At 38.1% G+C, this 25,034-nt stretch overlaps 3 protein-coding genes across 16 annotated transcripts in view; 1 reads left to right on the top strand and 2 right to left on the bottom strand.

The window, feature by feature from the left end:
* ARHGEF33 (Rho guanine nucleotide exchange factor 33) overlaps window positions 1-7,148 on the bottom strand; it is a 101,270-nt gene extending 94,122 nt beyond the window's left edge. For 4 of the 13 annotated variants that reach the window (XM_019742472.2, XM_019742504.2, XM_019742515.2 and 1 more), the window contains exons 1-2: window positions 6,490-7,147; window positions 1,347-1,416 (exon numbers count right to left, since the gene is read on the bottom strand). The gene's annotated coding sequence lies outside the window, so the exon portion shown is untranslated. Of the gene's footprint in view, window positions 1-1,346; window positions 1,417-6,489 lie in introns of all 13 variants that reach the window. The other 9 variants (XM_019742537.2, XM_019742530.2, XM_019742497.2 and 6 more) reach the window with 3 other exon arrangements.
* Window positions 7,149-8,620: 1,472 nt separating this feature from the next.
* MORN2 (MORN repeat containing 2) lies at window positions 8,621-13,776 on the bottom strand (the record flags this gene model as incomplete). Its single annotated transcript, XM_019742589.2, has 5 exons — window positions 8,621-8,927; window positions 10,074-10,210; window positions 10,934-11,040; window positions 11,438-11,488; window positions 13,644-13,776. Coding segments are annotated over 5 exons (531 nt in total), but the record flags the coding sequence as incomplete, so codon positions are not given.
* Window positions 13,743-25,034, top strand: part of DHX57 (DExH-box helicase 57) — a 55,445-nt gene continuing 44,153 nt past the window's right edge. The window contains exons 1-2 of one of the 2 annotated variants that reach the window (XM_019742371.2): window positions 13,743-13,871; window positions 24,538-24,758. In XM_019742371.2, the coding sequence (XP_019597930.2) occupies window positions 24,544-24,758 (215 nt within the window). In that variant the 5' untranslated portion in view covers window positions 13,743-13,871; window positions 24,538-24,543. Of the gene's footprint in view, window positions 13,965-24,537; window positions 24,759-25,034 lie in introns of both variants that reach the window. The other variant, XM_019742361.2, reaches the window with a different exon arrangement.

Genomic DNA, 25,034 nt, shown 5'->3' with positions numbered 1-25,034 from the left:
TCCTCAGTGGACATCTTTCCCCTACCCTGGGCTGGCTGTCCAACTCCTCGAGTCCTTCAAGATACTAGATACTGTGCAAGTATCACTCTTCCCTGTCATTCTTGACATGTCTCAGTAGAGTTAAGTTATTGCTTTTCTGTGTTGCCATGGTATTTTGTCCGCACTTCTATTACAGTATTTATGTTAAATTTTTTATTTAAAAATCTTACTTCTACAAGAGCAGGGGTTCATACACTCTCAGAGTATCCATAGGCAAAACTTGATGTAGGTTCGTTTTCTTCTGGAGAGAAGGTTCAGAGCTCGTATCAGACTCTCGAAAGGAGTTCATGTTTACTCTCTTAAAACCAAATTAAGAACTACGGCTCTCTAGATTATGCATCTCTAGGAAACAGAGAGTGAATTCTATTGTTCTTTGAGTCTCTACTATTAGATACCTAATATTAGTTGAATGACCATTTCAGTTATTATTTAAAGGTAGAGGGGTATACTAATAAATATATAGTAAATTCAACCTCCTCTATTCATTAATGTTTTTAAGTAGACAGGAAGTGTGATACTATGAAAAGTGCATTGGACAAAAGTAAAACTATGGAAGGATTTATGCCAAACAACTAACAGTGGTTATGCTTGGAAAGAGGGATGGAAGCAGGGGTGGATGGACTTTCAAAGTTTACTTATATTCTTCTGTCTTGATCAAGCTCGTTTGTTTGTTTCTTTTACAATGTGTACATTTTAGTTTTGAAACTCAAAAATAATGTTTTAAACTATGAAACTTTTTTCTTAAGTACATGAAACATCTAGCTTCAAATCCCAGCTCTATTATTTATTTTTGTGACTCTGGGAGCTTACTTAATATTTATAAACCTAATTTCCTCAAGTGTAAAATGTTAATAATACTTACCTATCCCACATAGCTATTATGTCACAAAGTGTAGCAAAAAATAGGGACTTAGTAAATATTAGTTGAATATAAATTTTGTTGTTCTTAAGGATTTTTTTGCAATCCCCAAAGGCATCCAAGAACTCAATTAAAACATAGATTATTATTGTCTCAAGACTGTGTGTAGACATTTATATATACGTAAAACTCTGATGTAACGTGGCTGGCTTATAAGGTGGCTATTAGCACTGACTACTAATTAATAACGGAATCTCCATATGTTTATTTGTTTTTAAACAAAGAAGGGTTACAGAATTCTTCAAAGCAATTTACAATATTTGTACTTCATCTTCAAGAATAAAGTACAAGTACTGGTTTAAACTAAGTACAAGTGCACTGGTTTAAACTAAACTCTCAGTTTATCTGTGTTCTTACTAGAAACAAGTTCTTTGCAATTTTCACTCACCTCATGGCTTGTCTTCACCAGTAGACATCACACCATGTTTTGTGAAATCTTCCTGATTTCTCTAGAGGACCTATAAAAAATGAAATGCTGTTGATAATGATAGGTACCTTATAATTTAAACCATCCTTTTTTCCTATAATTTAATAACTAAAAGTTTGTATTATATGTACAACTGATTGTTGTTAAAATATTCTAATAGTTCAAAAATCTATAAAGTAAAAAGTAAAGGTTCCTGTTTATTTTATTCTTTTAATTTTTGAGTCACTTGGTGTTGAGTAGGCACAACCACCCTGGTTTTTGTATCTTTGGGGTAACTAATAAAAATAAATTCCTATGTATTTAATAAAACATCTAGAAGACTACTCTGACAAAGCTTATGGGGCTTTGCTGAATCAGAAGAGTTCAAAGCCGTTCACCTGACCCTAAAATAATGAATGCTACAAATCTAGAGCTTTTCCTTAGTATTCCATATTAAAAGAAATCACCTACTTCAAGTGACAAGTGAAATAGATTTCTAATAGGTTTTTCTGTAGGCGCTAAGTGAGGTGATCTACAGTCAAAATTAAATACAAATCCATTTGGAGAATACTCTGAGTTTTCTGATTTTTGTGAGCAGTACAGCAAGTTCCAAGCCAGCTATATGTTTTATTTTTCATTATCTGAAGCCTCTTGGGCTGGGTGGCCAAGCCATTGAACTATTTTTTTTTAATTTATATTCATTTGAATATATTTAGCTATCAGTATATATTAGAACTCAAGAGTTCACTCTGATATCTCCTCAAATTTCAATCCAACACTTCCTGTTCCAATACATTATTCTTTCTTTCCCTCTTTCCATGGTTTGTGTTTCGTTTTCTTGATCTGTATAATTGGCATAGTAATAATAATAATGGTAACCTCACAGTGCATATGTGAGGATTAAGGAAGATGACGGCTGGGAGCCACAGGCTGGGGTGTGGGCAATAGGGGAACCGGAGGCTTACTTAGTCACCTTTGTCATTTTGTCAAAGTCCCTGTCCTTTAGCCTAAGCAAATCTGTGTTTATTCCCAGCTTGGCTTGATCTTTTTTTCCTCTTAACTTTACAGATAATTTTTCTTAAAAAGTTCCTTTTTATGCATAATGCTGTTTTTTGTCCTGAAGAAATATAAGAGGCAATGTAAGGCCTAATACTGGCTCTGTCGGTCATTACTAATTGCCACCCAGTATCCTTTCACCCCTTTTTCTTTAGTAACCCAGTTAAAAAACTACGTTCCCCCTTCTCCTTCACAGCTGGGTTCTTCCCATGATATAAGTAGAAAGAGTATGAGTAATCTCTGGGAAGTCTCCTCAAAAGAGAGAACACATCTTTTTCTTCCCATTTCTCCTTCCTGCTAGCCCAACACCAGTGAGATAGGTGCAGTCCTAGCAACCTCTTTGGACCAAGACATGATACGCTAAGGATGGTAAGAGCAAGATCGCAGGAACCTGGATCCTTCACACGAGGACCTGCGCTAACAGTTCTGCACTGCCTTCCTCGGGGCTTTTTCTTTTTCTTTTTTTTCTTTTTTTTTAATGTAAGAGAGAAATAAATTTCCAGCTTGTTTAAGCCACTATTATTTTGGTTTTTCCCCCCATACAGATGAACCCAACCTTACTGATATGCTGGCCTTCTAGGAAGTTGTCTAGAACCAAGAACCAGTTTTAGTTCTTGAAGCTTTTCTCTCACTTCCCTTGAGCCTGCGTGTGCTTTCTAATTAACAACACATTCTTCACTCTTCAACAACCTCTAGTGTGTCACTCTAGGCCTTTTTACCCTTTCTCTGTGCATCACTCATATTTTGGACATTATACACTCATTTGAGCTCTTCAGATAGGAATTTGAGCTCCCAGAGAGTGGGAAACGGGGCCACTCTATGGGGGAAGAAAAAAGGAAGTTGGGTTAAAATTAAGTTTTTAACTTCTTTTGTGGATTACAGGAAAAACAGTCACTTCAACAAACATTTTTTAAGCACGTACCATGTAAAAGGCATTGTGTCAGGTGCTGGGAGAAATATAAAGATGACATTGTTCAAGGAGCTTACAATCTATTAGGTTAGTACAAAAGTAATTGTGGTTTAGCAGGTTAAATATAATTGCAAAAACCGCAATTACTTTTGCACCAACCTAATAGTAGGAAAGATGAGACACACAAATAACTATAGCATGTGATTAATTGTGACAGATTCAGTGAGAAAAGTGAAACGTGCCTAAAGCTTTCAGAAGAGGAAAGATGAGTTTCAGTTGTGGGGTTAGAGAAAGTTTCACGAGGAAGATAGGATTTGAGCTGGGCTTTGAACAGTATGTACAGATGGGAAACAGAGGATCAGCAAAGGAACAGAGGTAGAAAGTTACAGGGCAGAGGTGAATTTAGGGATCCCAGGAGCACTGAGGGAGAGTAGGAGGTAAGGCAGACAGGTAGATCTGGGACAGATCCAGGGCCCTGAGTATCTCCTTGGGAGCCTGCTCTGCAGTGGAGAGAATAGGAGTCACTGAAAGTTTTTAAGCGAGTACCAGATCCCAGGTCTTCAGTAGGAAGATGCCGCTGGTGGCATTGTAGTGGAAAGACCAGCCGCAAAAAGGCCAGTTGAGTAGACGCCTTTAATAACCAAGTAAAAGGTAATGATGACCTGAATTACAGAAGCAACTGTTAGGAAGGAAAGGAAGGCACCAATAGAAGCAACATTTCAAAGGTGACTGCATGAGTTACGTGTATGCTTTGCCCAGGAAAAAGAATTGGATTGTAATTCTCAGATTCAGAAGTAAAGAATGTATCCATGAAAGAATTATAAAAATTATTCTATCCTTGCTTGAACTAAGAAACTAAAAGGAGGCTGAATATGCTGTAACAATGAACTTATTGGTTCTACAATTTCAGCAGAGCCTTAACTTTTATTTTCCCCGGTTGTCAATTGGGAGTGCACTGAATAACTGCTATGAGATGGGGAAAGAGTATTGAAAAGTATCTCAGCAAAGAAATGCAGCCATCCCTTCTTTCCCATTGTTCATCCTTTGCTCAGGTGTTATGGTAAATAGCAGGTGTCTGAGTTCCTTACACAGTAAGACTCTTCCGCATCTCCCCAATTATCCCTCCATTATGTGCCATCTCTACCCACCCCTCCTATCCATGCTCTCCATAAGGAATCCAGTAATCATTTAAGAGAAAGAGGAGGCTTTCTAGAGAGCATAAGAATTTTCTAATATATGTCTCTCCGTTGCTCACTAAAACCATGCCAGCATAGCCTGAAGCAAAATGTAAAGAGCTGGCATAGACACATATAAAGGCACTGTATTCTCAAATAGCTCTGAGATAAGTAGCCCCTGCAAAAGAAAAAACAAAATCCTAAACTGCTACTTTCTCATTCTCAGGGGATAAATTCTAGAGATTTTTCTCAGTTAGACAAATTTGAACATCTGATCGGCTGCCACTTTCTCTTTTTATTTTTCTGATTATTTAGAAAGACTTAAATGGATGTTAATACTTAACTAACCTCTCTTTCCTCAATAAGGGCAGGACAAAATAATCATGAATGTACCAATCAGAGGAGTGTCTTGTGTAATATTTAGCAATTTATGGTTAATCTATTTGGGGCACTGAAAGCACCTTAGAAATAAAATAATGAGAATTTTCTTCTTCCGTGATTTCCCAAGGTGTTAATTCCTGGCACTCTTGAAGACACAAATGATTAATCAAGTCATTGGGGACAAGCAGCAGTAATGTGATTGTCAAAACTACAGGTATTATCTAAACTGTGTTTCACTCTCATGTAAATTGTGTGTGTGTGTGTGTGTGTGTGTGTGTATTGAGAGGTGGTCAATGGGAGAATCAGCATCTTCAAAATTGTCCCTGAGAGAAAATTAGCAAGAATTATTAACTTAAAGATTCTTACATTTTATAAAATCCCTAAAACTAAAAAAAATATTCAGCAACTCATACTCCAGTCCTAAAACTCAAACTCAAAGATTCCTAACCCGGAGTTCATAGATTGGAATTCACCTATCTGTAAATCGCCTGAAATGGCATGGAAGTTTTTGTGTGATTTTATTTTTTTTGCAGAGAGGGTGGGCTGCTTTCCAAAGATTCTTAAAGTTATCCTTGACTCCCCAAATGGTTAAGAAGTACAGCCATTAAAGAAAAAAGAAGGGAGAAATTTGTACCAGGCACTTATCTGTTAACCGTGATATTTATATTAAAAGTTAAGAGTAGTATGATCATCTTGCTTTCAAAAGCCTCTGAAGTTTCAAACTGGTTTAGATTGCTTTTTCAGAGCCCGTGATATTAAGTAGAATGTAGATTTTAATTAAATTAATAGAAACTGTTTTTAATAAACGTGTGTCAAAAAGTTACTTCCCTAGTATAAATTTCTGATCATTTATATTAAATCCTTCAGAAGTGCCTTCAATGAAATGGTTATATCATTTGCATCAATATAATTTTGTATTGAGAAGTGCTATTAAAAAAGACAAAAAGGTAATAAAAAATAAATTTCTAGATTTTCAGAATATTGTTTCAGCACATAAAACCCATGTGATTGCAATACTAATTATAATGGAATCCTATTCTCACTTAGAAAGCTTTCAAGTGAAACTCAATTCTTTTCATTATGCTCCCAAAACCTTGCAAAGGGTTTAGAATTAAGATTCACTAACGTCAGCACACAGTTTTCTGTATATGGAGGAGTGAACTCTGTCCCTTCTCTGTGTTTCAAAAGGTATAAATCAACCTCTCTGCATTCCTATCTTTTTCATTCTTTATTCTTAATCCCAAAGAGGCATATACAAGTTGGATTTACAAAAATCAAGAATTCTATCATCCTTTAAGATTGCTCTAAAAATTTAACTCAGCTTCAATTACATATGAAAATATGCAAAACTCTTCAGTCCCCAAACATTTCATTAGTTGACAACCTAACAAAGGCAGATTATGACAGAATTTTAAAACTAAGCAAGAAAATGAATGTTTTACAAATTGTTACAACTTTGAATAAAAAGTTATTTCTTTAAATGGCTGCCTTAATGTTAGCACATTTTGAATCAAAATTACTAATTAAAGATTGATGGTATTTCTTCTCTTATGAAAATATTTCCCCTCTCAATGCCTCTCAAAGCACATAAAAGCACACTTACCCCATGGTGCTTGCCATGATTATATCATCCTCGGATCAAGGCTTATCTGGATTCTGAATTAACTTAAAAGTTATAAAAAGAAGCTGTAGAGAGGGTTGACTTCCCCAGAAACGAGACTGTCATAAATTAAGTAGGTTTTTAAATGAGGAAAACTAGTGTCTCTTCTAATTATATAAGCTCCAGGTCAAATTCTAGCATCAACTAATCAAATAAGTGTACTGCATTTAGTTTCAAGGAGTAAAAGAAAGAAAACTGTTTAAGTGTGATGACTTTGGTATCTTAGAAAACTGGAAGCTTGATCATTGAAAAGTTATTTATGTATCAATAAAACGTTAAAGATTTTAAAAGCAAAGTATGTATCTTGCTACTTTAAATAATTTGAAGAAAAAGATTGGGGAAATTTTAGTTTGCAATACAGGAGATATTTTTCTGTATTTTTCAGAAATTTTGAATTTGTATTATATTATTATGTCCTGGTCCTGGAAAATATCCTCTCACCATACCTTAACCTGTCCAGTATTTATCCCCTTATAAATTCCAGTACAATACTTAATTCTAAAGTCATACCAGTTAATGCTAAGCAACTTATCCAAAAATGTCTAATTTTTTAAAATAACATAGTCTTTTGAAATTAAATACAAAGCTGTTATTATGAGAAACTAACAAAAATACCATTCCAATTTCAATATTTTAAAATGCATTTCAACAGATTTATAGCACAACAAAAAATAAAAATGTTTTTGGCAATGATATATTGAGAAATAAAATTTAGTAAGGTTTTTGAATAAATATGACAGAGAAGCTATCTATTACATACACCATTTTTTGTGTTTTAGGAAAAGTTTCAGCAAAAACCACTCAGGTCTTTATTGTTATTTTTAATATATAGCTGTCATGTACTGTTCTGGTAATTTTAAAATTATTTTAGATAGAAGGTAAAGAAGCTGTCTATATTATATGTGAGAACACAAAGGTCTACTTTTTAGAAAATTGAGATATAATTCACTTTTACGTAAAATTTGCTCTTTTAATGTGAACAACTCAGTGGTTTTTAGTATTCACAAGGTTATGCAACCATCACCACTAATTCTAGAACATTTCCATCACCTCCAAAAGAAACCCCATGTCTCCCAATTCTCCCTCCCCTGGCAGCCACTAATCAACTGGACATTTCACATGACAGCCGTACAATGTGGTCTTTTGTTAATGGATTCTTTCAGTACAATGTTTTTAAGGTTCATTGATGTTGTAGCATATGTCAGTATTTCATTCCTTTTTCTAGCAGAATAATACTCTATTGTGTAGATATACCATATTTGTTTATCTATTCACCAGTATTTGTTTATCTATTGTTTCCAATATCGTTTCCAGTACAAGTCAATTCTCTTGGGTACATACTTAGGAATTGCTGGGTCATATGGTAACTATATGTCTAACTTTTGGAGAAACTGTTTTCCAAAGAAGCTGTACTATTACATTCCCACCAGAAATGTTTCCCATTTCTGCACATCCTTGCCAACCTTTGTTATTGTTTGTCTTTTTAAATATAGCCAGCCTAGTGATTGTGAGTGGTATCTTACTGGGGGTTTACTGCACTTCCCTAGAGAGTAATGATGTTGAGCATCTCTGTTTGCTTATTAGACATTTGTATACTTCTCTGAAGAAATATTCATTCAAATCCTTGGTCATTTTTAAATTGGGTTCTTTTTATTTATATACATTTACATATGAGTTCTTCATATATTCTGGAAACTAAACCTTTATCAGGAATGTGATTTCCAAATATTTTCTCCTATTCTTTGGATTGTCTTCATTTTCTCGATAGTTCCCTTTAACACATAGATATACTTTTTTTTTTTTTAACTTTTTAAAATTTATTTTAAGTGTATTTTTCCAGGACCTATCAGCTCCAAGTCAAGCAGTTGTTTCATTTAGTTGCGCAGCTCACAGTGGCCCATGTGGGGATCGAACCGGCAACCTTGTTGTTAAGAGCACCGCGCTCTAACCAACTGAGCTAACTGACCGCCCCCTAATATACTTTTTAAAGATGACAAAACTCAGGCACAGGATTGGAAATTGACCTTGTCAAGATTTGGATAGTTCTGCTGTATTTATTCAAATGAGCAAACTCTCAACTGAATCACATAATTTATTTTAAACTAATTATAAGATTATGAAAATAAAGTTAAAAAAGGCATAAGTGAATGACAGTTTTATTGGCAAAATTATCACATAGAGGTAGTGTATGGAGTTATTTCAGATGACAGATTTAATTGTTTTCCCTACAACTAAAAGCTTCAATGACCACACTAAAACTTCGGTGCAGAATAACTATCTACATGTGGAACTTTAGTCTCAGGCCTGGAGCAGCTGTGAAATGGAAGTTACCACACCATTCCAGTCCTTGGATATCAGTATATTGTCCTTCACCTTCCACCCTGCAATAGTAAAAAATAAGTTTGGTCATTAACCAAGACCAAGAATTTACAGTCCAGATATAAGATTATCTAATCTGTGACATATTATAGACTATGTCTGAAGAATTGTATCTTTCCACTTTCACACTTTAATTTAAAACCTGGAATTCTACTTTCATATCCTACAAAAAACTATTACTATTCTAAACAAAATTGTCATTATACAAATTTTGGTGTCCAGGATTTTAGGATCACATATGCTAAGATTACACAAAATCAAAACAATCAATTTAAAAATGAAAAGTTTGTATTAGTACATTTATTTACTGACCATCAACTACATTAGAGGTGTACTGTGCTCTGTGCTGGTGTTTCCTTGGACTCTTTGGAGTGGAAAAAATACACTTCATATAAATAAACAGACCTTTATTCCATAGGTTACATTTTTCTCCCTTTATTAACATTACTGGAAAAAAACTTATGTGTTACCACAGATTTGGAGTCAATATAAGTGAACACTTTTCTTTCCTCAAAATGTATTCACATCAACCACTTCATAACAATTAGGCTGCATTTTCAATTCTGGAAATAATAAAGGGGTATTTATAAATGAACATGACCTCTGGATGACGTGACATGGTACTCAGTGAGAAGATTAAGCTTGTAAAGATTAAGCTTTCTACAATTTGAAAATTAACTAATTTTACTTACATTTTTAAAATTAGCCTAGTAAAAATATACACACACATCAGGTCAAAATGAAATAAACAATTATGAAATTATCCCCAAGGCTGCTTTTAAAAAAATTATCAAGATATTTCAAGTGAAAGTAATTTTTGGCTTAAATTTTCTCAATAATTGCAACAAGTTTTCCATTTCCAAGCTGACTGCAAAAGGTTCTATAGGAATAGAGGAGTCAAGAGGAAAAGTCTAATAGATTACCACCATGAATGAGATTTTCTTTTGGAGGCTCGTGATGATCTTAGTATCTCATAACATTTTTTTCTCCCCCAAAATAACCCAACATTTCTTACTAAATATATTATAAATATATTTTAACAAAATATATTACAAAAGAATATTTAGCATTTACTAAATATAATACTTAAGCAAACATGCCTGAAAAGAATCTTTTAGAACTGCAGTGACTTTTTATTTTAAGCTTACCTATTTTCATTGAAATTTCCAGTGTACTTTGCCCCAGTTGGGAATGTATAAGTCCCCAGTCCATGAAACATATTGTCCTTAAAGTGCCCTTCATATACTGCTCCTGAAAAATGCTCAAGTCTTCCAAAACCATTCATCTGTGTATAACAAAGGAAATGACCTTAGTAACTAACCTTCAGTTTCCCTAAAACACTTCAAAAATGTACACGTCTATCATCCATTTAATTATTATTTAATCTATCACTGTATTACCCTTTATTTCCATAAAAAATAAGACAACATTTGAATCATTGTCCTTCATATGTATCTGTCTGTGTAGCTCCCCTAAGTCAGATGTTGCTGGGGCATCTGAACTTCATGGTTTGAACACTATGATGATGATACTAGCGTCCTTGAGATACCCTGAACATATCAAAAATCATAAAGGGCAACCAGTGTAGTTAGCCCAGGAAACAATACAAAAGTTGTTGAAAACAAAAATTGTATTTGAGCAGACCTGAGTACACATTCTTGTTTAATTACTTATTAGGTGGGCAAGAAACCTGAGATTGATTTACCCCATTTGTAAAATAAGGGTATTATGGTACCTACTCACAAGGTTTTTTTGAGGATTAAATGAAAAAATTATGTAATGAGTTTGGCTTTACTCAATGAATAGGAGAGATTAGAAAGATAGTGATGACGATTAGCTCTCTGCATGAGTTTAATGTTACTCACGTTCATGTATGTTAACTATAATCATTTGGGGTTTTTTTGTTGGATAGTCTACTCATATATGTTTTTGATTGATGGGGAAATGCCTGGAATCATCTAACCTAGGTTTACTTAGTCACTGTAGGTATTCAGGTCAACAATAATACCTTGTCATCTTTCCAGCTTCCTGTGTAGACAATCCCATTAGGAGTGGTATGGATACCTATTCCATTTCTCTCAAAAATCCCAGAAGATGTTCTTGTACAATCACCATCTAAACAAGAGAAAAATAATGAAGATTATATATGGGACTGCTGTTTGACTAAATAATTAAGTATATTCAGATCTAATCACAACTGCACCTATGGGTCTCTTTGGCTCCCTAGCACTGAAACCAATGAGACCAGAGATGAGGAACTTAGAAGGTCTTGTAATCATTGAGACCCAAGGACCAGGAAGATTGACAGATCCCATAGGTTACCAAACCATAGTGCCTAAACTTAACATTAGAATTTAGATTTAAAATCTATTCATCTATTAGTATGCCCATGTTATTTTAATGGAGTTACTATCCCAATAGTAGTTTTATAAAATGTGACAGTCTCATGTTTTTACTCTTAAGCTATTTAATTGTGGTCTGTATAGAAAAAGTAATTGAAATGTATGCTTACCATACTTGTCTCCATTTGGAAATATAAAGTTTATTTTATACACCTCTGCAGCTGTTTTAAAAAGATTTAGGAAAAGTCACATAAACAAATATTTTTATGCCATAAGACCTATAAAAAAACGTGTTTTAAGAACTAATCAAATAGACTCACTTCATATGATCACAAGCATATCATGATTACTCGGCATTCCATTGTTTAGTGAGTGTAAGGTCCTGGGGAAATAAATAATTTTGTCTAGATGACCTATTTTTATGTATTTGTTTATTTATTATAACAGCTTTATTAATATATAATTCACATACCACAAAATTTACCCTTTAAAAGTATACAATTCAATGTTTTTAGAATATTCAGAGTTGTGTAACTATCACCACAATCTAATTTTAGAATATTTTAATCATCTCAAAAAGAAATCATGTACCCCATTAGCAGTTGCTCTCCATTACCTTAATTTCCTCCCCACCCCACCCTAGACCCAGCCCCGAGCAACCACTAATCTACTTTCTGTCTCTATGGATTTGCGTATTCTGGACATTTCACATATAAGAAATCTTACAATATATGTGGTCTTTTGTGAATGGCTTCTTTTACTTAGGATAATGTTTTCAAGGTTCATCCATGTTGTAGCATGTATCAGTACTTCATCTCTTTTTATTGCTGAATAATAAATAGTCCATTGTACAGAAATAACACATTTTGTTTATCCATTCATCAGTTGAGGGACAGCTGGGTTGTTTTCAGTTTTGACCGTTATGAATAATGACGCTGTGGACATTCAGGTACAAATTTTTATATGGACATATGTTTTTATTTCTCTTGGGTAGCCCATATGATCAATCGATTGTCTCAGAGGTAAGGTGGAGTGAGGAATCTGATTTGGCAGAAGGAGGAAAAGATAATAAAGCTAGTAAGTGAGGAAGGGGTTATATATGACATTGGAACGAAAACCAGGTAAAAAGAAAGAAAACCAACAACTGGTTTTCCAATGCCTTAGAGCCCTGGGACAGTTAGTGGACCAAAACATTAGAAACTAAAATTTTCCAATACTGAATAAAACACAGATGTTGAGAAGATAATAACTTCTAGGACTAGAATGTTACTCAAAGTGTGGCCTCTGCATCAGAACCACCTGGCATGCATGCAAGTTCCCAGGCTCCAGCCTATACTACTGCATCAGAATCTCTATGAATGAGGCAAGATAACTGATTTTAATTTAAAAACTAATTGAAGAGCCAGTCGAGAAAAGCTAGAGGCTCATCCCCTCTGAGGGAACAGAGTCAATAACACAATAGGTAGAGGGCTTTAAAATACTGTAACATCCTCAGAAAAGGAGGGTATAGCATCCTTGAGACAGGAATAGGTAGTTATGAAAAACCATTAGCAGTCTAAGAAATTAACAATATATAATTGGTGAAATAAAACTCCTTAGAAGGGCTGAATAGAAGAATGGGTACAGTTGAAAAGCAAAGTAGTGAACTGGAACACAAGATTGAAAAATTTTCACAGAAAGAGGCACAGAGAAAAACAGAGGTATCACCTGAGCAAAGCCGTTCTTATTTCCCCTCACCCCAGACTCCTTTAGGAGCCCCCACAACACTCTGGGCCTATCCCTACTATATAGTACTTGGGGCCCTATTAAAAGACCCCTTTTTGTGCCAGACTCCCCTATCATGATACCCATCTTGTCTAGGGCAGGGATCACGGATTAGTCAAATCTCTCTTTTCACCCTAGTGTCCAGCGCAGTGATTACTACTTAACTAGTAGAAATTGAATGTCTAGTGAATGAATGGCACTTGGGAAGCAATTGTTAAATACATATTAAGCAGAGCACTTAACTTGATCATACAAGAAACCGCCCTGTTTTCAATTGCTCTTAAATGGTTCCACATTGGAAACTTTTGGAACGTTAGAGCTAGAAGGAGCCTACGAGACGGAGATCCTCTGGCACTACAGAGGAAACTGAAACACAGAGAGGCTGGCACTTGCCTAAGGTATCACAACAGCACACCAAGGTCAAAATCAAAGCTAGAATCCGGGTCTCCGGATTCCCAGGCCAGGGGCTCTCCGCGCCTCCTCCCCATCTCTCGTGTAGACGCTCAGGAAATATGTCACTCCGGTACCGGAGTTACCAGGGGCCGAGCTCCGGCGCGAGCTCTACTTAAATGCGCTCTTTCCCGCTCGGGACGTTGGGAGGAGGCCACTCACTTGACAGAGAGTTGCCAGAGACATTTTCTTGACTCTGCGATTCCTCCCGAGTCGCCAGCTCTTCTGCCCTAAGGGAACCAAGCGCTATCACGGCGCCCAGCGCGACTCGGTTGCTCGGGCGACCAGGCACCTTTCACCCGGAAGCGGATTTGGAAGGGCCACGGCTGAGCCAATCAGAAGGCGTCAGGGTTGTGCAGCTGCAGCTGGGCCGCGGCGGAGCTGCTCCAGGTGAGATCGGTGAGAGAGGCTGAGTCTGGTGGGATCTCTCACCCCTGGACGCTCCCTCCTGACAGTCGCCCGGGGGAGCAGCGCTGCGATCCGGTACGGCCTCCCTTTCCGCGGACAAGGGCTGTGTGTCCGTGTGCGTGGTCTGTACGTCACCCTGGTTGTCAGTGTGCGGACCCTTCTACCGCCTCCCTCTCTCCGAGTGGTCAGGGTCGGGGAAGCTTCCGGGGCCTGCTGGGATCCAGCCTGTTTGGCTCCTGGGGCCGGTGAGCCTGGACCAGCCGGATCCCAGACGCTGGGACCGGGCCGGGCGGGCGTCGGCAACTCAGTTTGTCCGCGATCAGGCTGGAGGCAGCGGAGCTGAATTCAGGCTCGCAGTGGGGTAAAGGGTTGGATTGGAGGGGCTGAGATTCCGTTTCCTGTCTGTCTCCAGGAGTGGGTATTGGGAGAGGATTGGGGGCGATGTATGCTGAAAGGAAAGTACCAGGTCTGGGTATCTGCAGGGAGCTGGATACATGGGGTCAGTCAGAGGTTTGCCTGGAAGGGGAGTGGTGTGTACCAGTGTGCAGTGCCCAGCTTGGTGATTCTGTTTCTGGCAGCCAAACTTGAATGTGAAACAACGGATGTTCTTCAAATCAAACTTAGGTCCCTGCGTCCACGGTGAAAAAGCTAGTTGGAATCTTCCCAGGCTAAATGGAATAGAATAGTGGAATCTATCCATGTGGGTTATGTAACCTAATTCCTATTCCTTGGGCAATATCTGAGGAGAGTCATATTGGATACAGCCAGCAAGTTTTCATCCAGAATTTGAGAGCAGATCTCAGATCAGGTTGTAAAGGTAACGTTTTCTGGGGTGGTGTGAGACAAGTTGTGGATCGCTGGTTAGACAAGCTTGCTGTGGCTTGGTCTGCTCGGCTAGCTCCTCTTTAAGTCAGAGCACAATACCTTCTTGCTTTTTTCCTACTGTTTCTTACTACACAAACTTACCTGGGATGGGTGGTTTTTGAGATGAAGTTCTAATCTTTCCGAATTGTACATCCTTTCCCTTTTTCTAAGTTTTAGAAATAATAGGTAATTATCAATGCACAACTTTACGGAATTGAGTTCATTCCACTGTTTTGGTCTCCTGTTATGCTTTTAATGACACTACGTTTTTGTGAGTATATGTATATATACCGCTCTTTTTCAGATAATTTGAGGTAGTTAGACTTCTTATGATATTCTTCCCTAAGAGGATCTGGAGTCAGGAAACTTGTAAAATTTGGATTGGAAAAAATGTATTAATTATGTTTTTTATTTTCCGTATTTTATTGTTCTGACACATTGGGGGCCTAGCTGGTCAGGAAGAAACTGCCCTCCTAGGGATAGCTAACAAAAAGCCGACCTGTGAACACACCTTTCATAGGCACACCAGCCAATCTGGAGTACATACCCCCAACCACCTCCAAATTTCCCCTGCCCTGAAATCAACCCAGGGCCAGGCACCAGGTACCAGGCAAGTTGAGATAATCACCTTGCCTCCAAAGCCTGCTGGACTTATTCAAACTAGCCAATCCAAATCGTTTACCCTGCCCACTATTTCCTGTGTAAAGCCCAGAAAGGCTGTCATATGTCTCCCCCTGGCTCCTTCCTGCCTCCTTATGATGTTTCCCCTCTGTGGCCCCTCCTCACCCTCCTGGCATGGCATCCTCTCCTTAAGGGAACTGTAACACTAAACTTTTCTCTGTCTCTCTCTCTCTCTGTCTCTCTCTCCTCTCTCTCTCTCTTTCTTCTTTTCTTTCTTTCCAAATTTTATTGGGGAACAGTGTGTTTCTCCAGGGCCCATCAGCTTCAAGTTGTTGTCCTTCAATCTAGTTGTGGAGGCTCCAGGTCCAGTCACCGTTTTCAATCTTTAGTTGCAGGGGGCACAGCCCACCATCCCATGTGGGAATTGAACCAGCAACCTTGTTGAGAGTTGGTGCTCTAACCAACTGAACCATCCGGCCGCCCCTCTGGAAGCTCAGCGGCAGCTCGTCTTCAATCTAGTTGTGGAGGGCGCAGCTCACTGGCCCATGTGGGAATCGAACCGGCAACCTTGTTTTTCAGAGCTCGCACTCTAACCAGCTGAGCCATCTGGCCATGCCTAAACTTTTCTTTCAATAGCATTGAACTCTCCCTGTTGTCACTCAGTTACACTTATAAATTAAGACCCAGGCACAAATCTAAGGGGTGTGGGGTCAGCTTATGATTATCCTTTGAATTGAAGATACAAGGTACATGTGTGTGGTAAGGAGACGATACGGTGGAAAGAATTTCAGCTTTGGAGTCAAACAGATTGTTTCAAACCCTGTCTCCATCTATTCCCAATGTGACGATTGTACCTCTCAGTTCTTGTCCTCTTGAGGGAAAGAACTCAGTCAGGAGAGTTTGTGCAAGCATAGGGTCGTAAGAAGTTTATTAGCAAAGCAGATACACCAAAGATTATGGAGCAGGCTGTCCCCAGAGAGGGAAAAGTAGCCTCTCCTTACATTGCTTGAGAGTTTTTATTTCTATGGGTAGAATTGTCTCCCCCGTCCCTCTCTAGTATCTCTCATTCTCTCAGCTGGTATGCGTCGTACTCCCTTCTTGCTCCCAAGTTTGTCTCAGGGCTTCACAGTGGCCCTGAGAAGCAGGATGTACATTCTTGTTTTTGTTTTTTGTTTTTAGGATATACATTCTGATAAGCGGGATGTTTTCCCATCTCTCTCCAGCATTTTTCCTTCTTCTTGCTTTAGGGGCAGGTGTGAGCCTGCTGTCCTGCTGAGCTAGTTGTTTTGTGTTCGCCTTTGTTTATGAAATCCTGCAGAGCAGGATATCTGTGACCTAAGTAGGAGCAGCTGCAAGGGGCCTCCTCACTGGGGCTGGTTCCCTCCTGCTGCTCATTTCTAACTTCCTACCTACTCTATCACATCTACCTTTAAAATATATTCAGAATCTATGACCACTTTTCAAATCCACTGCTCCCACCCCAGTCCAACCCACTGTAACTTTTTCTAGGCTGAATAACTGTAGTGGTTTCCTAATTGGCCTCGTGGTTTCTCCTCATTGCTGACCACACACACACACACAATCTTTTTATTCTTCACATAGCAGCTAGAGTAATTGTTTTAAAACATAACTCAGTCATATCAAACTTTTGCTTCAGCTCTTATGGTGACTTCCTATTATACAGAAGGTCCTCAAATGATGTCGTTTAGTTCAACTTCATTTCGTTATAATGTTGATGAGATGTTGTGGGAACTTAAACCTTGTTTATATCCGTTAGCCTTCACTAAAATTGGTTTCATTATGCGTCGTTTCGCTTATAGTCGCAGAACCTAAGTGAGGACTTACTGTATTTAGACTAAAAGTCAAAGTCCTTCCCGGGGATTATGTGGCACTCTCTGCTGTCTGAGGTCATCCCCTTTCCTTACTTCACTACAGACCCTCCAGACGTCGTACATGCATCAAACAAAGCTCATTGTATCAAAGATGTCTGGACTTAGCACCTTTGTACCTGTTTCTGCTTCTGCATAGCATGCTCTTTTCACAAATATTTCATGGCTCATTCTCTCAGTGTGTTCAGGTGTCTGCTCAAAATGATCTCAGAGAAGTCTTACCTGACCATTCCACCTTAAATAACAGCCTTGGGGTTTTTCTTTTTCTTCATAGCACTTAACTGATGTTATATATCTATTTATTTGTTTATTGTATGTCTTACCCTCTAGAAGGTAAGCTTCATGAGGCAGGAATTTTGTCTTTGCTGTTATATCCCTAGGACTGGGCACATAATAAGTGCTCAACAAATATTTGTGGAACAAATAAATATATAAACAAATCTCTATTCTCATATCAGTCATTTATGCAACCTTCACGCATTCAGTCCACAAGAACATATTGAATTCCTATTGCATGCCAGGCACTGTGTTAGTGGTACAGTGTTCATCAAAATAGACATAATCCTTGTCTTCAAAGAGTTCTCTGAGAGGAGGTAAAGAAGGGAGATAAACATAAAATAGACAATCAGTAAATATGTATAATTATGAAGGATTTTGAAAAAGGAATACCAAGTGACGTATTTTAATTACCACATATTTGTGAGTTTCCCAATTTTTTTCCTGCTTTTGATTTCTAATTTTATTCCACTGTGGTTGCTAAACATACTTTGTATTGTTTCTCTTTTAAGTTTTTGAGGTTTATTTTATAGCCTAACATGGTCTATACTGGAAATTTTTCCTTCTGCACATGAGAAAAATGTTTGTTATTAGGTAGAACGTTCTAAAGCTATCTCTTAGGTCTAGTTGATTTATACTGTGTTTCAAGTCTTCTATTTGTTCTAGATCTTCTATCTAGTTTTTGCTTTATTATTCTTGAAAGTTGAGTATTGAAGTCTCATACTGTTATTATTGAATTGTTTATTTCTCCCTTTATTTCTGTCAGTTATTGCTTCATGTATTTTGGTGCTCTGTTATTAGGTGCGTATATGCTTATAATTGTTATATCTTCCTTCTTTATCTCTAGTGACATGATTTGCTTTAAAGTCTGTTTTGTCTGACATTAGCATAACCCCTCTAGCTTTCTCATGGTTGCTGTTTGCAGAATTTATCTTTTTCTATCCTTTTACTTTTCATTTATTTGTATCTTTGAATTTAAAGTGATAAATAGACAGCATATAGTTGGATCATGTTTTTTAAATTGAGGTATAATTGACATATTGTATTAGTTTCAGTTGTACAGCATAATGATTCGATATTTATATATATTGTGAAATGATCACCACAGTAAGTTTAGTTCACATCTGTCACCATACATAGTTACAAAATTTTTTTTCTTGTGATGAGAACGTTTAAGATTTACTTTGTTAGCACCTTCTATATATGCAATACAGTATTATTAACTATAGTCACCATGATGTATATTACATCCCCATGACTTAACTCATTTTGTAACTGGAAGTTTGTACCTTTTGGCCCCTTCATCCATTTCATCCACCCCCCAACCTCCTCTGACAACCACCAATCTGTTTTTTGTATCTAAGAGCTTGGTTTTTCTTTTTTTTAATTCCACTTATAAGTGAAATCATATGGTATTTGTCTTTAGCTAACTTATTTAGCACAATGCCCTCAAGGTCCATCCATGTTGTCACAAATAACAAGATTTAATTCTGTTTTATGGCTGAGTATTCTGTTGTGTATATATACAGCATTTTCTTTATCCATTCATTTATTGATGGACATTTAGGTTGTTTCCATATCTTGGCTATTGTAGATAATGCTGCGGTGAACATGGGAGTGTATATCACTTTTCAAATTAGTGTTTTCATTTTCTTCAAATATCCAGAAGTGGAATTGCTGGATCATATGGTAGTTCAATTTTTAATTTTTTGAGGAATCTTCGTACCGTTTTCCATAGTGGCTGCACCAATTTACATTCCCACCAACAGTGCACAGGGATTCTCTTTTCCCCACCTCCTCACCAACACTTGTTATTTCTTGTCTTTTTGATAATAACCATTCTAACAGTTGTGAGGTGATACCTCATTATGGTTTTGATTTATATTTCCCTGATGATTAGTCATGTTGGGCATCTTTTCATGTATCTGTTGACCATCTGTATGTCTTCTTTCTGCCCATTTTTTAATCAGATTAAGTTTGTTGTTTGTTTGTTTGTTTTGCTCTTGAGTTGTATGAGTTCTTTATATATTTTGGACATTAACTCCTTATCAGATATATGATTTACAAATATTTTCTTCCATTTAATAGGTTGCCTTTTAATTTTTTTGATTATTTCCTTTGCTGCGCAAAAGCTTTTTAGTTTAATGTAGTACCACTTGTTTATTTTTGCTTTTGTTTCATTTGCTTGTGGAGTCAGATCTAAAAAATCATCACTAAGAACTATATCAAGGACCTTACCACCTGTGTTTTCTTCTAGGTGTTCTGTGGTTTCAGGTCATACATTTAAGTCTTTAATATGTTTTGAGTTAATTTTTGTGTATGATGTAAGACAGTAGTCTAGCTTCATTCTTTTGCATGTGGCTGGCCAGTTTTCCCAACACCATGTGTTGTTCTTTTCCTGTTGTGTATTATTGGCTCCTTTGTCATAATTTAATTGATCATATATGCGTGGATATATATCTGGGCTCTCTATTCTGTTCCATTGATCTGTGTATCTGTTTTTATACCAATACCATAGTGTTTTGATTACTATAGCTTTGTACTATAGTTTTTTAAATTAGTTTCAGGTGTATAAAACAATGTAATAGACGTTTAAACCCCTCATAAAGTGATAAATCACCCCCCAAGCTACTACCCCTCTGGCATCTTATATAGCTGTTACAATACCATTGACTATCTTGTACTCCACATCCCTTGACTATATACCTATATATTTTGTTACAGTTGACACTCAATATTATTCTACTTCAGCTTCAGGTGTATAGTGCATTGGACACAGTCTATGAAGTGTCCCTGCTAAGTCCAGTGCCCATCTGGTACCTTACATGATCATTGTTGGCTATATTCCCCATACTGTATTAACTGCCAGTTTGTATTTAATACCTTCACCATTTTACCCTGCTCCCAACCCCATTCCCATCTATCACCCTGATAGATCTAGTACCTATCTATCTAGGTACTAGATCTAGGCACCATACCTAGTTATTACAATATTATTGACTATATTCCTTATGCTGTACCCTACATCCCATGAGTACTGTGTAACAACCAATTTGTACTTCTTAATCACTTCCTCTTTCTCCCATCCTTAACCCCACTCCCATCTTAAAGAAGTCCCACTAAGATTCCTTGTAATAACTGGTTTGGTGGTGATGAACGCCTTCAGCTTTTTCTTGTCTGGGAAGCTCCTTATCTGTCCTTCAATTCTAAATGACAGCCTTGCTGGGTAGTGTAATCTTGGTTGTCTGTCATTGCTTTTCATCACTTGGAATATTTCCTGCCAATCCCTTCTTGCCTGCCAAGTTTCTGTTGAGAAATCAGCTGATAGTCTTATGGGGGCTCCCTTGTAGGTAACTAACTGCTTTTCTGTTGCTGCTTTTAAGATTCTCTCTTTGTATTTAACCTTTGGCATTTTAACTATAATGTGTCTTGAGGTTGGCCTCCTTGGGTTTATCTCGTTTGGGACTGTCTATGCTTCCTGGGCTTGTATGTCTATTTCTTTCACCAGGTTCAGGAGGTTTTCTGTGATTATTTTTTCAAATAGGTTTTCAATTCCTTGCTCTCTCTCTTCTCTTTCTGGTACCTCTATAATGTGAATGTTGGTACGCTTGATTTTGTCCTAGAGGCTCCTTAAACTCTCCTCAATTTTTTGTATTCTTTTTTCTTTTTGCTGTTCTGGTTGGGTGTTTTCTGCTATCTTACCTTCTACATTGCTGGTTGGATCCTCTGCTTCATCTAATCTACTGTTGGTTCTCTATAGTGTATTCTTCAATTCTGTTATTGTATCCTTTGTTTCTGACTGGTTCTTTTTTATGGTTCTTATCTCCATTTTTATGCTTCCTACCTCTCTGTTGAAGTTCTCCCTGAGATCATTGAGCATCCTTATAACCAATGTTTGGAACTGCATCTGATAGATTGTTTATCTCCATTTTGTTAGTTCTTTTTCTGGAGCTTTGTTCTGTTCTTTTATTTGGGACCCCTTTTCTTTGTCTCCCCCTTTTGCCTGCCTCCCTGTGTTTGTTTCTATATATTAGGTAGGCCTGCTATATCTTCTGGTCTTAGTAGAGTGGCCTTATGTAGTAGGTATGCTGTGGGGGTTCAGTGGTGCAGTCTTTGTGGTCACTTGAGTTACGCGCTCCAGGTGTGTCCCTTGTGTGGGTTATGTGTGTCTTCCTCTTGTAGTTGAGCCTTGGTTGATAATTGCACATCAGTGGGAGGGTCTGGCCCTTGGGCTCACTGGTTGTGAGGACTGGCCTGGACTACAGTGGAAGGGTTGTTGTGCAGGGGCTGGTCCTACAGAGTAGGATCTGCCTCAGCAGGATTCTGGTGCCTGCCCCTTGGATGTGTCATACTTGGAGGCAGCTGGGTGCCTCCCTCTTGTTTTGAAGCTGGCCACTGAGGGTGCCAGCCCCAGGACCACCTTGGAGGGAATCCGCTTTAGGTCAAGTTCAGGCACAACCTGGGCCCTACCCGGGGCCACCTGGCAGGAGCCACAAAGAAATCTGCAGATGTTTGCTGCCCGTGCTGTGCTTAGAAGCACCCTGAGAGGCCAAGCTGTGAACCAAGGCTGGCTGCTGCTAGTGCCGAGCTTAGGGCTGCTCAGCCAGAGGTACAGGACATGCTCAAGCCAGATGCTGCTTGTCTGAGTTCCGAGAACCTTTGAGAGACCCTAGCAAATTCTGCAGCTTGAGCCAAGGCAGGTGGTCTGCACAAAAAAGCCATTGGAAGCAGCTGGTGTGCCCGTAAGTTGGGCAGGTCCGGGTCTTGAATCACCAGGCCATGGTGAACGAACTGCGGAGCCTCAGAAATGGTGGCCGCCTGTGTTCGCATGCCGGGAAGGAGGAAGGCTCAGCAAAGAAACAGTGGCCTCCACCTCCACGAGCTTCCCCATCCAGGAGAAAGCCACCTCTCCAACCTCTGTCCCAAGCCAGACAACTCAGTTCTCTACCATATGTCTCTGCCTCCTCTCCAGCCTCTACCCCAGCGCTGGAGCTCAGAGCAAGTGACCCTGTTGGTGGGTAAGGCCGCGTGCTGTCCTTTTAAGAGGAGCGCCTGGGAGTGCAAGTGGCTTTCGTCTCACTCAGTCACAGTCTCTGCTTGTTTTCACAAACAGAAATTATGAGGACTTCTCTCCCCAGCACTGGAACCCTGGGCTGGGGTGGGGCTGGGACCTCTTGCTCCTCTGGGGGTGGGGGGACCCCTTCAGATGAAATATCCCACCTGATCTTTAATGGTCACATGCGGATGTGGGACCAGCCCGTGCCGCATCCCTGCCCTTCCTACCAGTGTGGAGGTGGCTGCTTCTGCAAGTCCTTAGTTGAAAGGCTTCAGTTCAGCTTGATTTTAGGCAATTCTCAGTAAGGTTGTTTTGTAGATTAGTTGTAATGTTGATGTGGTTGTGAGGGAAGGTAAGCATAGCATTTACCTACTGCACCATCTTGGTTGTTCATAATATAGTGTGAATCAGGGAGCATGATTCCTCCAGCTCTGTTCTTCTTTCTCAAGATTGCTTTGGCTATTTGAGGTCTTTTGTGGTTTCATACAAATTTTAGGAAATGTTCATACAAACATGAAAATTGGTTGTTCTATTTTTGTGAAAAATGCCATTGGGATTACATTAAATCTGTAGATTGCTTTGGGCAGTAAGGACATGTTAACAGTATTAATTCTTCCAGTCCATGAGCATGGACTGTCTTTCCATTTATATGTGTCTCCTTCAGTTTCTTTCATCAATGTCTTACGGTTTTTAGTACACAGGTCTTTCACCTCTTTGGTTAAATTTATTCCTAGGTATTTTATACTTTTTGGTGCAACTTATTACTAGAGTTAAAACTATTTTGTCTTATTATAGAAAAATGTAAATCTAAGAAAATATCTTGAATCTAGTTTTGGCTATATTCTATAATTTTAATGTATTTTATATTTGGTCTATAAATTCTGTTTTGGTTTATATATTTAGGTGTTACGATGTTGGGTGCATAAATATTTACAATTGTTATATCCTCATATTAACCCCTTTATCATTGTAAAATGCTTTGTCTCTTGTTACCTTTTTTGACTTAAAGTCTATTTTGTCTGATATAAGGGTAGGTAACCCTGCTCTATTTTGGTTTCCATTTACATGGCATATGTTTTTCTGTCCCTTCACTTTTTTAGTCTTTGTGTGTCCTTAAAGCTGAGGCAATTCTGTTGTAGGCAGCATATAGTTGGATCTTGTTTTTTCATCCATTCAGCCACTTTGTGTCTTTTGACTGGAGAATTTATTCTAATTACATTAAAAGTAATTTGTTGATAGGTAGGTCTTACTGTTGCCAGTTTTTAAATTGTTTTGGGTGTTTTATAGGTTCTTTGTTCCTTTCTGTCTTGCTGCCTTCCTTTGTGATTTGATGATTTTCTGTGGTGATCTGTTTTGATTTCTTCCTCTTTGTCTTTTGTGTATCTACTATAAATTTTTGCTTTGTGGTTTCCATGAGGCTTACATAAAACACCATACTTACAATATTTTATTTTAAGCTGAGAACAACTTAACGTGGATCACATGCAAAAGCTCTGCACTTTTACTCTCCCCAGGCATAATCTCTGAGCCAGCGCTGTGCTCCTGAAAGTGCGTGTGTAAATTTAAATTCTGTTTATCAAATCATACATTAAATACATGAAAACATCTCTACTAAACTGGCTTTTTAAAACCCTATTCTAGATTTAACCAAATGAGAATGTAGGCCGAGGCATGTGTGTCTCGAAACGTCCTCATGTCTTCCTGATGCACATCCCTTGCTAGGAAATCGGTGTCAGAGAAACTCACTAAATATTCATCCTGAGGAGGATGTGCTTGGTAATCTTTTGCGAAGCATCGTGTCCTCGCTTTCCCTAAATTGCCCTTTTAAAATGTGTGTTTTCCTTTATTTCTTTGAAATAGGCTATGTCCATAACTTTGACAAACAAAGGATTATTGTATTTGTCTGGTTTTATGATGTCTGTATTACTCTTTTGTCTTGCAGGTGAAAATGAGTTCTTCAGTAAGAAGAAAAGGCAGGCCCAGCAAAGGAGGTGGAAAAGGGTCTTCTTCTAGAGGAGGAAGAGGAGGCAGGAGTCACACTAGCAAATCTCACGGGGGTGGCAGTGGTGGTGGTGGCAGTGGTGGCAATAGAAAGTCCTCAAGTAGAATTTGGGACGATGGAGATGACTTTTGTATCTTCAGTGAATCAAGGCACCCAGCCAGGTATTATGCTCTTTGATTGTTCAAATATGGACACAGTATTAATTCCTCATCTATGGGACAACAAATGGCTAAGAGAAAGGGGGGAAATGCCAAGTTAATTATTCCTCTTATTTTAAAACCTTGTTGTCCCCCTCTTTGTAATATTTTCTAGAGGCATGATGGCAAATAACAGCTTTTTCTTTTTGGAAGTTCAAAATCTGAAGTTAACTTTAACTTCCACATGACACTATGAATTGAGTGTAATCCTGTTATTATAACCAAAGTCAGCAGAAAAGT

This window comes from Rhinolophus sinicus, linkage group LG05 (assembly GCF_036562045.2).
Source record: "Rhinolophus sinicus isolate RSC01 linkage group LG05, ASM3656204v1, whole genome shotgun sequence".
Lineage (NCBI taxonomy): Eukaryota > Metazoa > Chordata > Mammalia > Chiroptera > Rhinolophidae > Rhinolophus > Rhinolophus sinicus.
This window is presented reverse-complemented; position numbering and strand designations above follow the sequence as displayed.